Below are 13,530 nucleotides of genomic sequence, written 5' to 3' on the forward strand. Positions count from 1 at the left end.
ACCAGGGAAATGCAAATTTGGAGACACAAGAGGGAGGAGATATGGGGATATATGTATATGTATAACAGATTCACTTTGTTATAAAGCAGAAACTAACACACCATTGTAAAGCAATGATACTCCAATAAAGATGTTAAAAAAATTTTTTTAATTAAAAAAAAATAAAACTACTCCCACCAAAACAGCTAAAACAATAGAGAAGGAAGTACTGTCAAGAACTTGGAGCAACTGACCTGTTAGTGACAGTGCAAACTGGTATAACCACTTCAGGGGGTAAGAAAAGAAACTGACAGTATCTGCTAATGCAAGATTTATGCCTACTTATGACCATTTCTAGGGTATATAAAACAGAAATGTCTGTATATGTTTGCCTTAGGGTTTTTGAAAAAATATTGGTAGTAGCAATATTTCTAATGGCCAAAAACTGGATACCACCTAAGTTCCTTTCAACAACAGAATAAGTAAACTAACTGTAGTTACTCACATACTGGAACACTATACAACAATGAAAATGACTGATGTAAAACCTCATGCCAAAATATGGATGAATCTCACAAATAACACTGAGAAGAGAAGTACACTATATGATTCCATTTATGTACAGTTCAAATACAGGCAAAACAAATCAATGGTATTATAAATCAGGACAATGGTTACTTTTGTGAGTTAGTGACAGGATAACGGCATGAGAGAGATTTCAAGAGGCTAGAAATGTTCTAATTGTCCAGAAGCTGATTAAACGTGCATGTATATTCAGTTTGTGTAAACTCTCTAAACTATACATTTATAATTGTATACTGTGTATATCTCAATAAAAGTTCCAAAAAATGAGAAAAACCTTGGCTTTAGCAGATAGGAACACAAGGAAAAGCCAACTCTAAAATACAAGATTTTCAAATTCAAGCTATGATTCTCTCTCCATTCTTAACATTTTAATCAGCATTTTCACCTTTTGCCATCCTTAAGATTCATACCAAAAAGTTAAGAAAGTAACTCTTAATTTCTTAAATATTAAACTTGATCCTTCTGAAAGTAAATTTTTGGATCTAACAATGCTGAAATAGGGCCTGAGACTAAATTTTAAAGGAACAAACATTTACAGTCGACAAAACCTATGTTTAGTTTAGCAAAATACTTCTGGTTATTAATAAGTCTTAAACACTATGGATGGGAGTACAAATTGGTAGAGCCTTTTTGAAGGGCCATTTGGTCATTATCTACCAATTTTAAATGAACACAACCCAAGAATCAACAATCTCACTTCTAAAAGTCTATCTTATCTTAACACTTACTCAATTTCACAATAATATGTATAAGGAAGTTCAATGCAATGTTTGAAATAGTAAAAATAATAATAATAATCTAAATGGCAATCAATAGAAAACTATTTTTTAAAGTTATAACATATAAAATAAGTTACAAGGATATATTGTACAATACGGGGAATATAGCCAATATTTTATAATAACTATAAATGAAGTGTAACCTTTAAAAACTGTGTATCACTATACTGTACACTTGTAACTTACATAATACTGTACATCAACTATACTTCAATTAAAAAAAATTATGACACATTCACACCAAAGGATAAGGATAATTTATACAGTTTAAAAGAAAACTAAGTCTCATGATAAAATATTTTCTATGACCACGTTAAAAATATGTATTTATATATGTATTTATATGTTATATATGTACATAAATATATACTGAAAAGTTAGGTGGGTCACACAATAAACAATTACTTCTGTAAAGTGGGACTAGAAAAGGAAGGGAGTTTAGGGGAGATTTTTAAAACTACTTATACTTCTGTATCCTTTGCTTTTATATGATAAACAGGTATTTTCATAAAATATTAAATTGCAAATAGAGAATTGAATGTTAACTGCATTTAAACAGTAGTCATGGATGAAGCACAGGTATCATGCTGTACCACAAAATATACCTGGTATACACACAGTATCAGGTTTTCTCATTCCCGAAAAACCTTCTTTCTGCAAAAGCGTGCCTTCGAAAATAAGAAGGCTTATGGAAAAAATAAAAATTTAAAAATAAAAATTTAAACCCATGCAACTTTGTAAAAACATTCCTAAGAAAAATAGTAACTAGTATTCAGGAAATACCTGGACAGACAGACAGGTGGCTCAGACCTAGAGGCTACACCTCAGAGGATATTTAAAATGTACAAAAACAAACGAGTGGAAGTGCCCGCTTACAGGTGCTGTGAGTATCCAGATGGAAGGGGAGCTCTGAGTCCACGGGGCTGCCATCCAGGCAGGGACAGGAAGAAGCAAGCACAACATGAGAATGACTCCCGTTGGGGACCAGGAGCTGGCTGCAGGAGCTCAGATGTAATTTTATTAATTTTGACTTTCTTAAAAGGAACCTGAAAGGGAGCCTGCCTCTGTGGCTGAGGGCTTTTCTCCTTCCTGCTAAAGGTTCTATTTCTATTCCTGCTCTTCACTACCTAAGAAAAATAGAATATGAACCAACCTCACCTCCACACTGTACTGACATAATCACTCTACTCATCAATCAAGTATGAGCTACCTGGAGTTAAAGAAACTCTTCTTGAAGCTAAAGAGACTGTACTAAAATAATGGCTACCTTGAAAATAAGTGTTCCCTTTCAAAATTTAACCTTATCTAGATCCTTTGTTTAATTTTAGTTAGCCATCATAGGTTGGAACTTTAGTCAAAAATCAAAATAAATCATAGAACACAGAAGCATAGATATATACAGCAGCATACTTTCACATTATAATCACTCAAATGAACTGATTGGTTATTTTAAGTAAGATGTTTTCCTAGCTTACCCCTAGCATTTAAAAGTAAACTTAAAGTTCCATTTTTTGCTGAGATCATGAACAAATTATTTGATTTCTCTGTATAAAATGAGAAGGGACTAGATTCTTTAAGGACCTTTCCTATCTCTAAAATATTTTTCTCCAAGTATGCCTAAATTTCAGGATTGTACTTTTTTCTCTTGCACAGCCCTTGATTTGCAGTCTTTAGACAGTACATAACCTCAGGACCTTTGAACTTGTTGTAAAAGAGACCAGACCATCTAGTCCAGAGGCTTAAATAAGAAAGAAAGAAAGAAAAAAAAAAAGTTCTTTTTCCACCTCTGAACTTCTTTTTGATGGAAAGCTGATCTGTTAGGTCCAATATGTAAGAAAGATTCTGACTTATGCTTTTTGAGAAAAACCTCAGCAGACAACCCTCTAGCTATCTGCAAAACGTAAAGAACCAAACCCACAAAACTGAAACTTTAAAACTGACCTAACCTAACACCATTATTCAATAAATGAGAAGTGAAGACCAGAAAAGTTGAACGACTTGATCAAGGTCAGACATTCCAGTTAATGGCAGGACCACAACTAGAAGAGTCAAGTCCTAAAGCCAATCCAAGATCAGCTTTCTTTGAAAGCACCACGTTAGGTTCTTAGTAAGATCTGTGTTTACAGTTTTTCATAGTCTGCTGAATTAGGTATTATTTATTGATAAAACCTAAATACATAAAGGCTTTATATCAAACTAAAGATGTTAAAAAACCTAGCTGGGACAGAGAAAATGGAAGGAAATTGTTAATAGGCATGTCATTTTCGGTTATGAAATCTATTTTTAACTTTTTAAGTTATAGAAAAGTCACTATGAAAATTCTTCATTCCTGTCTTCTGATACAAGCACCTGGTACCACACAGCTACCATGAAAATATTCTGTAAAAATTACTTTTAAGAAAAACTCTGCAGGATAAACAACAAGGTCCTACTGTACAGCACAGGGAACCACATTCAATACCCTGTGATAAACCATAATGGAAAAGAATATGAAAAAGAATGTATATTTATGTATAACTGAATCACTTTGCTGTAGAGTGGAAATTAACACAACACTGTAAATCAACTATACTTCAATAAAATAAATTAAAACAAAAAAATGTGTGTTTACTGTCATAATATAAATAGATTTTATTTCAAGAACTTGCCATTCTTTCCTATTTGCTAAAGTAGTCAGTGCTCCACCTTGAGCAGTAATATGTGTAAACACATTCAGCTGGTGTGGGTGTGGAAAATGTATGTGCTTTCTGAAGACATATTTTAAGTTTATTTTTCTGCGGGGCGTAACTTTAAAACAGGTAATTTCTAGATGTCTTATATTTACTAATGGACAGGCATAACCATAACTGGTCCTATTACTAACACAAAATAGCTAACGTTCATTAAGCATTTATTATATGTTAGGTGACTTATAAAACGTTTAAATTCATTTAAGCTTTACCATTCCTCATTTCAAAGACAAGAACAATGAAGTACAGTGCTGAAATTTGATCACAAAACCCAACTCTTAACTGCTATTTCAAAACCCCCAAAACAGTGGCCTACATTGTGCTTTTTTTTTTTTTTGGTTGTTATTTCTAAATTAACTGCCAAGATTAAGACTATTTATATGCTCTTGAAAGGAATCCAGACAGATTACATACTATATGATACCATTGTTATAAAGTTCAAATACAGACGAAATTAGTCTACAGTGTTAAAGTTCGAGAGTGATGAGAAGGAGCCTGCAGGAGGTTGCCGGGGGTGGGGATGTGACTGTGCTACGCTGCTATTCCTGACCTGTGTATTGGTTAAACAGGTGTGATCACCGCGAAAATTTATCAGACTCTACACTTAAATGATTTGTATACATTTTTGCGTGCCTGCTATACTTTTTTAAATAAAAATATTTTTTAAAATTCTCTACATGTTCTCTAGGGCCTCACCATTCGCTAGTTATCTTACAGCCACCCACCTCACTCCCTAATATTATCTGCCCAGTCCTTATGAACTGTTGGGCCTCCTAACTCTGTATTATGGTAAAGTACCTTCAGTCCACAACAATTTTACAATATATAATTAATACTATTATACAATGTATTATTGGGACAAACTAGCATAATCGTTAGATTTCACCATCCTAACGTACACTGACATTCTAACTGGATGGTAACAATAACACCTAACCAACTACAAAGTAAGACCTGCTTTAAGAAAACTGAGAGAACCTACTGTATAGCACAAGGAACTCTACTCAATGCTCTGTGGTGACCTAAATGGGAAGGAAATGCAAAAAAAGAGGGGATATATGTATACCTATAGCTGATTCACTTTGCTGTACAGTAGAAACTAACGCAACATTGTAAAGCAACTATACTCCAATAAAAATTTTAAGAAACCCAAAACTGAATATATGGTAAACATATCTACAAAAGTGGTACACTCATGAATTCAAGATAAAAATCACTCATTGCTGAGTTTCACAGGAAAGAAAATGCATATCCTTTTAAATTTGGCATTTACCCATCAGTGATAACAAAACTAGCACTGTTTATGACCACTTAAGTGTATCCGGGTATATTTAAGAAGTAATAGTTTGGAGATACCAGTTACAAAAATATGTTACCACAGTATACAATGCACATATATAATTTCATTCTCTAAACGATATGGTTAGTCTACATGTTATTATTCCCACTTTACAGGTAGGGAAATGAATATCAGAGTGTGAACTGAACTAACTTCCATCAAAGGATTTTGCAGGCAAAGCTTATTCAAGGCAACATTTACTGAAAAATGTCAGGCTCCATGCAATACAGAGGTGAACTTGCATGTCCCTTCTGCTTAGGCTGGGAAGAACAGGACAGCACTTCACAACCCAAAGAGTACATTCAACACTGGGACCTTAAACAAGTCATTTAATCTCCTTCTGACTCAACTTCCTCATTTGTAAAATGGAGATAATTTTAAACATTATTTTGAGGACTGCAGAAGTCAATAAGTGCTCCAATAAGTCCCTTACACAGACCAAATTTGATGTGACAACTATTTTAATTGCTTAAAAAAATACTGGAGAAGGGTGCCATTCAATGGGTGAAAGACAGTTTTTTCAACAAATGGTGCTAGGAAAACTGGATATCCACATGCAAAAAAATGAAGTTGGACCTTTACTTAACACCATATATAAAAATTAACTCAAAATAGATCGAAGACCTAACTTAAGAGTAAAAACTATAAAATTATTTGATGAAAACATAGGGAGGAATCTCCATGACACTGGATTTGTCAATGATTTCTGGAATATGAGACCAAAAGCACAAGAAACAACAAAAGAAAAAACCATAGATAAATTGGACTTCAGCAAAATTTTTAAACTTTTGTGCATCAAAGGACATCATCAAGAAACTGAAAAGGCAACCAATGGGAGAAAATATTTGCAAATGATATATCAGAAAAAGGATTAAGACCCAAAATATATAAAGAACTCCTAGAACTCCACAACAAAAAAACAAACAATCCAATTCAAAATGGGCAAAGGACTTGAAAAGACATTTCTCCAAAGGCAAATAACCAACGAGCATGAGAAAAAATGCTCAAAATTACCACTCATCAAGGAAATGCAAATCAAAACCACCAGATACCACTTCACACTCATCTAGGATGGCCACTAAAATATAAAAGAAGTTGGTAAGTAGAGAAATGGGAACTCTCCTGCATTGCTGGTGGAAAGGCAAACTTGTGCAGCCACCGTGGGCAAATAGTTTGCTGGTTTCTCAAAAAGTTATATACAGAATTACCATATAATCTAGCAATTCCACTCACAGACATATACCCAAAAGAACTGAAAGCAGGGACTCACAGAGATCCTTGCACACCAATGTTCAGAGCAGTATTATTTACAATAGTCAAAAGATGGAAACCCAAATGTCCATCAAAAATATGCGGTATATACATACAACAGAATGTTGTATGTGTATATACATATACATATATATATGTACATATACATATACAACAGGATAATACTCAGCTTTAAAAAGGAAGGAAAATCTGACACATGCTAGAACATGGATGAATCTTAAAAACATTATGCTAAAATAAGCCATAAACAAAAGGACAAATATTATATAATTCCACTTAAATGAGTTATCAAGAATAGGCAAATTCATGGAGACAGAAACTAGAAGAGAGGTTACCAGGGGCTGGGGGCAGTGGAGAGAAGGTATGGGAATTACTGTTTAATGCGTGCACAGTTTCTGTTTGAGATAATGAAAAGATTCTAGGATATGGATGGGGTAATGACAGTACAACATTGTGAATGTACTAGAACTTCCCCGGTGGTCCAGCGGTTACGACTCCACGCTTCCAATACAACGGGCGCGGGTTCGATCCCTGGTTGGGGAACTAAGATCCCACATGCCACGCAGCGCGGCCAAAAAGATTAAAAAATGTGTGTGTGTGTGTGTGTGTGCAGTGATTGTACTTAATGTCACTGAACTGTATATTTTAAAATGGCAAATTTATGTTACATGTATTTCACTACAATTAAAAAACAACCGAAATACTGGAGAGCCACTGAAGATTCTTAAACAGAAGAATGACAATCTGTATAGTGTTTTAGTAAAAATAATAGGATGGACAAAGCACGGCAGGTGAGAATAAGGAATAAGGCTTCAAGTAGGGATGGAAAGGAAATGGAAAAACAGGTGGTTGAGAAAACTATGTTCTTGGCCTCAAGTGGGATGACAGTAACTTTTCTCACTTCATATAAATCATGTATTACTCTTCATCTCTCCCCCTGCTATGGTTAAGGGGAAAAGAGAGTATATCATTGAGGCATAAAAGTATAAACACTCCCACTAACTACAATTAGAAAAGTGAACTAAAAATGAGGTTCGTTGTTAAAATCATCTCTTCCTTTTTCCAACTTCCACCTAGGACTTAACAAATGTATATAGGTATTCCCTCATATTAAGAATGGTCATGATAAAATCAACAAAACTGGGAAGACGAACCTTAAAATCTAATGTATCCCCCCGTTTCCAATTCTGTATGAGAGAGATTGGTCCCAAGGTAAGTCCTAACTTGTTTTCATCTCTACCTACATCCCTCCATCCCCTAAACCTAATCTAATCCTAATGCCACCATCTGTATATTCAACATTTATAGAATCACGTTCGATAGGTTTGAATCACTTTTTGCTCTAAGACTCAAAACACTGCCTTATGTCTATACAGTTACCTGGACAACAAAATGTGTTGCATAAACAGTGGTATTTGTAGTAGATTTCTCCAAGTTAGTCTAAGTGTAAATAACACCAGGGGGTCAAGGTAGATCAAGAGGAGACTTCTAATCCTTCCCACTGGACACTGACATACACAAGGGGAGGTAAGCAAATACACAAGCTCGCTGAAATCTTGGTTCTGAATGTCTATTTCCAGCACGTCACTCTCATACAGGGACCCAACATGGAAGAGCCGCCAGCTCTGCGACCTATGAATTATGTTGAGATTTACCAAAGCCAGATAACATCTTTCAAGTGCCCTATCCTCTTAAATCATCAAGTCAAAAATGGAGTCAACTTGGTCAAAGCCAGATATCTGGACACCTGTCTACGTGTACTGTATATATATACCGACTATAATTTCCGTGATCAGATGCAACTTACACAAAGTGGCCTAACTTACAAACTTACAAATCAAATAAGTAACAGAAACGTTAAGAAAATTAAAAAGCATCCTGACCCAACATTAACTTAATTTAAAATACATTAGCTTTAGGTCTAAGCACTCCGCGGATTAGTTGGGTAGCTGAATCTTCCTACAGTTTTCCACATATGCAGGTGGTGAAGAGAATCAAATCATTTGGGTAAATTAAAATTTGCAAGTTTCTAAGATGCAAGTGACAGCTGTATCCCGGGAAAGAAGGGGACAGGCGCAAGCAGGGGCGGCTGTGGGAGACTCCCACAGACAAGAAGGGAAAGAGCCGGCTCACCCCCAAGAGCAGACCCCTTCCGAGGACTCAGAAACAACGGGCGGGGATCTCGCGGGCTGGGGAATGCGGTCGGCCAGGCCTCCGAGCCTACCAGAGACGCCCCGGTGCACAAACGGGGGTTCACACCCAGGAACTGAGGCCTAACCGGGCAGTGGCCTTGGGCTGCGGCCAGCGCCGGACATTCCGCAGCAGAACATGACCACAAGGCAGGCGGGATCGGGAAACAGAGAAAGAAAAGCACAGACAGCCGGGACTCACTAGGCTCGGGCCCGGACTCACCCTCGCATGGTGAACTTGACCACAGCGAGTCTGGAGCCCGCGCCGCTCAGCTCCGGCTGGAAATCCGGGTCACTCCCAACCGGCTTCACACCCACCATTCTCAGAAGTCTGGCAGGGCCGCAGCGAAGCCACCGGCTTCAAAACTGAAGAAGACCCGGGAGAGGAAGGAGGGAGGCTCAGGAAGGCCGAGGCCTGGGCAGAGGAGGTAGCGACCGCGGAGTCTTCTCCCGGGGCTCTCAATGCCGAGTCACGCCAGGGAGCGGAGCGGCCGTGGGGGCGGGGATGGGAGCGGGGGTAAAAGGCAGAGGCGAGGAAAGGGAAGGCGTGCGGCACCCGGCAGCCACCGCGCAGCAGGGCCGCCGGCGCTTACGCACCTTGACGTCATTTCCGCGCCGTCCGTTTGCTCCCACTGTCCAATCCTAAAGCGCAACCCGTGGCCCCACCCTCGACTGAGGAGCTCCTCATTGGCTGGAGCGGCGCAGGCGCAGAAGAGGAGCGGTCACAGGCACAGGCGCAGGCGCAGATTGCACTTAAGTGCGTGTATTCCTCCGCGGTTCGGAGACCAGGGTGTTTCACCGAGGAGTTTCCCTGTGGGAAAGTGAGAAAAGAATCGTTTTTTCTCCGGGGTTCTTGGCTGTTGCCTAAGGTATTAAGTTCCCTCCTGGAAATACTTTGAGTATAGTCCTGTCTCATATTCGGGACAAGTCGCCACACTAGACAAAGTAGACTTTAGGAACATTTATTTAGGGATCTCATTACACTTGGGCGCTCTCTGGATAGTCATGCGGCAAATACTAATGTTATTCACCTTTCACTTGTGCCTAAAAACATGAAAACACCGTCTCTCCTTTAGGAACTCACAGTCTGGTGATAGACGCAAACAATAGTTACAGTAACAAAGAAGTTTGCAAAGGAAACGGTGGAAACAAATGAGATAGGATGGGGCAGGATAAATTTGCTAGGCGATGTGACCCCTGAATCGAATCTTGATAAGGAAAAAAGAAGGGCATAGCCAGATGGTAAGAGATGATAGGGTACTCCAGACCGAGAAAGCAGCAATGCAAATGCAATGCATGGGTTGAGAGGGATGGGGATGATGATGATGATAATAATAATAATAGTTAACAAATTATGTGCCAGGCAACATCCAAGCTCTTTATGTGTATTAGCTCATTTAATCCTCACAACAGCCCTAATTTTCCAAAGTTCACACACCTAATGCAGAGTCAAGCAGGTGTTCAAGTTAAGGCGGTCTAACACCATAGTGTTCATTTAAATATTAGGCTAGGAGACAAATCAAGTAATTTACCTTTGCTTTTAGCTGGGGTGATGAAATTGAAGAGGAAGGTGAAGGTCAGATAATAACTAGGAAGGAATTTGTATTTTAACATGAAGACAATGGAGTGGTCACTGCAGGACAATTTTGTGGTTACAAGTGTCTTTAGAAAAAGCACGGGAGGGCTTCCCTGGTGGCGCAGTGGTTGAGAGTCCGCCTGCCGATGCAGGGGACACGGGTTTGTGCCCCGGTCCAGGAAGATCCCACATGCCGCGGAGCGCCTAGGCCTGTGAGCCATGGCTACTGAGCCTGCGCGTCCGGAGCCTGTGCTCCGCGACGGGAGAGGCCACAACAGTGAGAGGCCCGCGTACCGCAAAGAAAAAAAAAAAAAAAAAAAAGCGCGGGAGGTAGCAGTGAGGACGAAAAGCAGTGGAACTCCACTTTAGGAGTTCACTGTGGTACTCCAGAAAATGACGTACAGGAGCAGCTGCAGTCAAATGATATACTTGAGAAACAATTAGAAGATAAAAACCACAGGGTTGAGTGAGCAGTCAGACCAATTTGGTGAGATGACAAAGGAAGGAGTCTAGGATAATGCAAATATTTCAGTCTTCTGGCTCTTTTTACTGATATGAGATGCCAGAAGGACATCCAGGTGAGGTGTATGTTAGGTAGTGGGAAGGATGAGTCTGAAAGTAAAGAAAGGAGTAGGCTAAAGCTGCAGAGTTGAGAGTCATCAGTTTGGGTGGTAATTGAAGCCCAAGAAATGTGAAAAGAGAAGCCTAAGTGTGCTGCAGAAACATAATTATTCCTAACTGAACACAGCCAGAGCCTTAGTAACTCTGTTCCTTTCTCATGTGATACCAAAACAGTGTAATGGCTTTAGACTCAAAGAGACAAAATGTTCAATAATAAATCTCTGCTACTTATTATTTTGTGGCCATGGACAAGCCACTAACCTCTCTGAACTTCACTTTCTTGTCCATGAGAATTGGATTAATAATACCTACTTTCTAGGATTGTGAAGGTTAAAAGTAATAGTAGATGAGGTACATAAAGAACTAGAATATAAGGTGCTCAATAAAAGATATTTATAAATAGTGGTGTGTTAGGGCTGCCATAACAAAATGCCACAGATGGGGTGACTTTAACAGAAATTTGTTTTGAAGCTCTGAAGACTGGAAATCCAATATCAAGGTGTCAGCAGGGTTGGTTTCTCCTAAGGCCTCTCTTCTTGGCTTGTAGATAACCACCTTCTCACTGTGTCCTCATGCACACACACAAGCATGTACACTCCTGATGTCCCTCTTCTTATAAGGACACCAGGTCTATTGGATTGGGGCCCACCCTCATGACCTCATTTAACCTTATTACCTCCTTAAAGGTTTTGTCTCCAAATATGAAGGCTGGGAGTAAGAATCACTCCTGCCTGTTAGTAGAACTCCTAGCCTACTGAGGCTGTCCTTGGAGAAACACACTGCTGTAAGAGATCCTAACACAATCCGGAGATGCAGGCCAGGTGACAGTTGTTGTCCCTATTCTACTGATGACAAGACTGACTTTCGAAGAAGTATGTAAGTATTATACAATTATGCACTGCTTAGCCCTGTCAAGGTTATGCTCAACATTATACAGAAACAGACTTTATATATGTAAATGGAAACATTTAGCAGATGTTATTACAAGGTGATGCTCTTAGGGGTGATTTTTTTCTCATCAATATTTTCTAAATTTCTTCACTAATTATAAATAGTATATGTAATAATAAAAAAAGAAAAAGGGCACATCTAGAAAAAAATCCTACACGAGAATTCTACAAAGGTCCAAGTTTCTTCCTTGCCCTATTAGTAATAACTAAAACAAAAATAATATTCACAGTTAATCGGTCTCCCTGTGTCATTTAACTAATGCTTAATTTCATTAAGTAAAAGAAGATTTTAGTGGATGGAATTTTCCCAAAAGATGTTACTGTTTTTCTTCTAAATTTGTATATGCCACCCTGAAAATCTGGAATTACCATGAAAAAAAAACACAAAAAACCCAAATTACAAACCCTAAAACCTCTGCAAGAGTGACTTGTGATTATCCTTATCTCTCCATTCCCGAGATTAACATATTCAGAAATGTCAAATATGCTGCACATAAACTCCTCCTACCCCTTCCCTGACTTGGCCATGGCATACACCACTATTAGAGGCTACGGTTTCCCAGAGTCTCTGCCTCAGAATTGCGTTTGGCCCCCATTACCAGAGTCAGCCCTCAAGATAAAATCTGTTTGCCATCCCACTCCTTATTATGACTGTCATACCCTGAAATTCATAGTTCTCAAACTGCAGTGAATTCATTAACATGTGGGTTCCCAGTTTCACAGCCAGAGATTCTGATTCAGTAGAGCTGGAGCATGGCCCAGGAATCTAAATTTTAAAAAGCACCCAGGGTAGCTGATGCAAGGGGTCCATATTTTGTGAAACATTATTCAATGATGACTTGTCTACTATTATATAACATTTACCATTCACTTACTATGTACAAGGTACTGTGATGATGCTTTTTTTTTTTAAACATATTTATTGGAGTATAATTGCTTTCCAATGGTGTGTGAGAATGCTTTGAAACACCACTCCTCCAGGGACATCACAAGGGAGACAAGACATTTCTACAAAAGCTAAAAAGGTAGTAAGTGCCATAGCAGAAATATAGATAATATATCATAGTAGTTCCGAAAAAGTAGAGAAAATTTTCAGCTGGAATGAGTATATAATGCTTTATGAGGGAAGGTGTTCTACTAGTCAGACCTAGAAAAACACAGGAAGGAAATGCATGAACTTCTTCACTTCACAGAAGTGACTCGTGACTTTCCTCTTAACTCATCAATAATATAATTTGCTTCCAACTCACTTGTTCTTACCAAGTTCTGCCACTCAGTAGAGAAAGTCTTTCTGTCATGACTTGTAGCTGCCATGGTTCACTTTAACTGATTTTACAAATACATACGTTAAAGATATATCATACGTGGCTTTATCTCTCCCATAGTCCTTTGCACATAGTAGATACAAAATAAGTATTGGTCAAATGAATGAATGATTAGGAAGCATAATGAGTATGAATCTCAGTCCACAAAAATCAGGTGTACAAAAAATATTACTTTGTGTTGTATAA

General features: G+C 38.2%; 1 protein-coding gene across 4 annotated transcripts in view; it reads right to left on the reverse strand.

Annotated features, from left to right (window-relative positions):
* Positions 1–9,428, reverse strand: part of TXNL1 (thioredoxin like 1) — a 35,049-nt gene extending 25,621 nt beyond the window's left edge. For all 4 annotated transcript variants that reach the window (XM_082667407.1, XM_082667409.1, XM_082667408.1 and 1 more), the window contains exon 1: positions 9,096–9,428. In XM_082667407.1, coding sequence (XP_082523533.1) covers positions 9,096–9,193 — 98 coding nt within the window. In that variant the 5' untranslated portion in view covers positions 9,194–9,428. The remainder of the gene's footprint in view (positions 1–9,095) is intronic.
* Between the last annotated feature and the right edge of the window lie 4,102 nt (positions 9,429–13,530).

This window comes from Grampus griseus (genome assembly GCF_964374135.1).
Source record: "Grampus griseus genome assembly, chromosome: 12".
Taxonomy (NCBI): domain Eukaryota; kingdom Metazoa; phylum Chordata; class Mammalia; order Artiodactyla; family Delphinidae; genus Grampus; species Grampus griseus.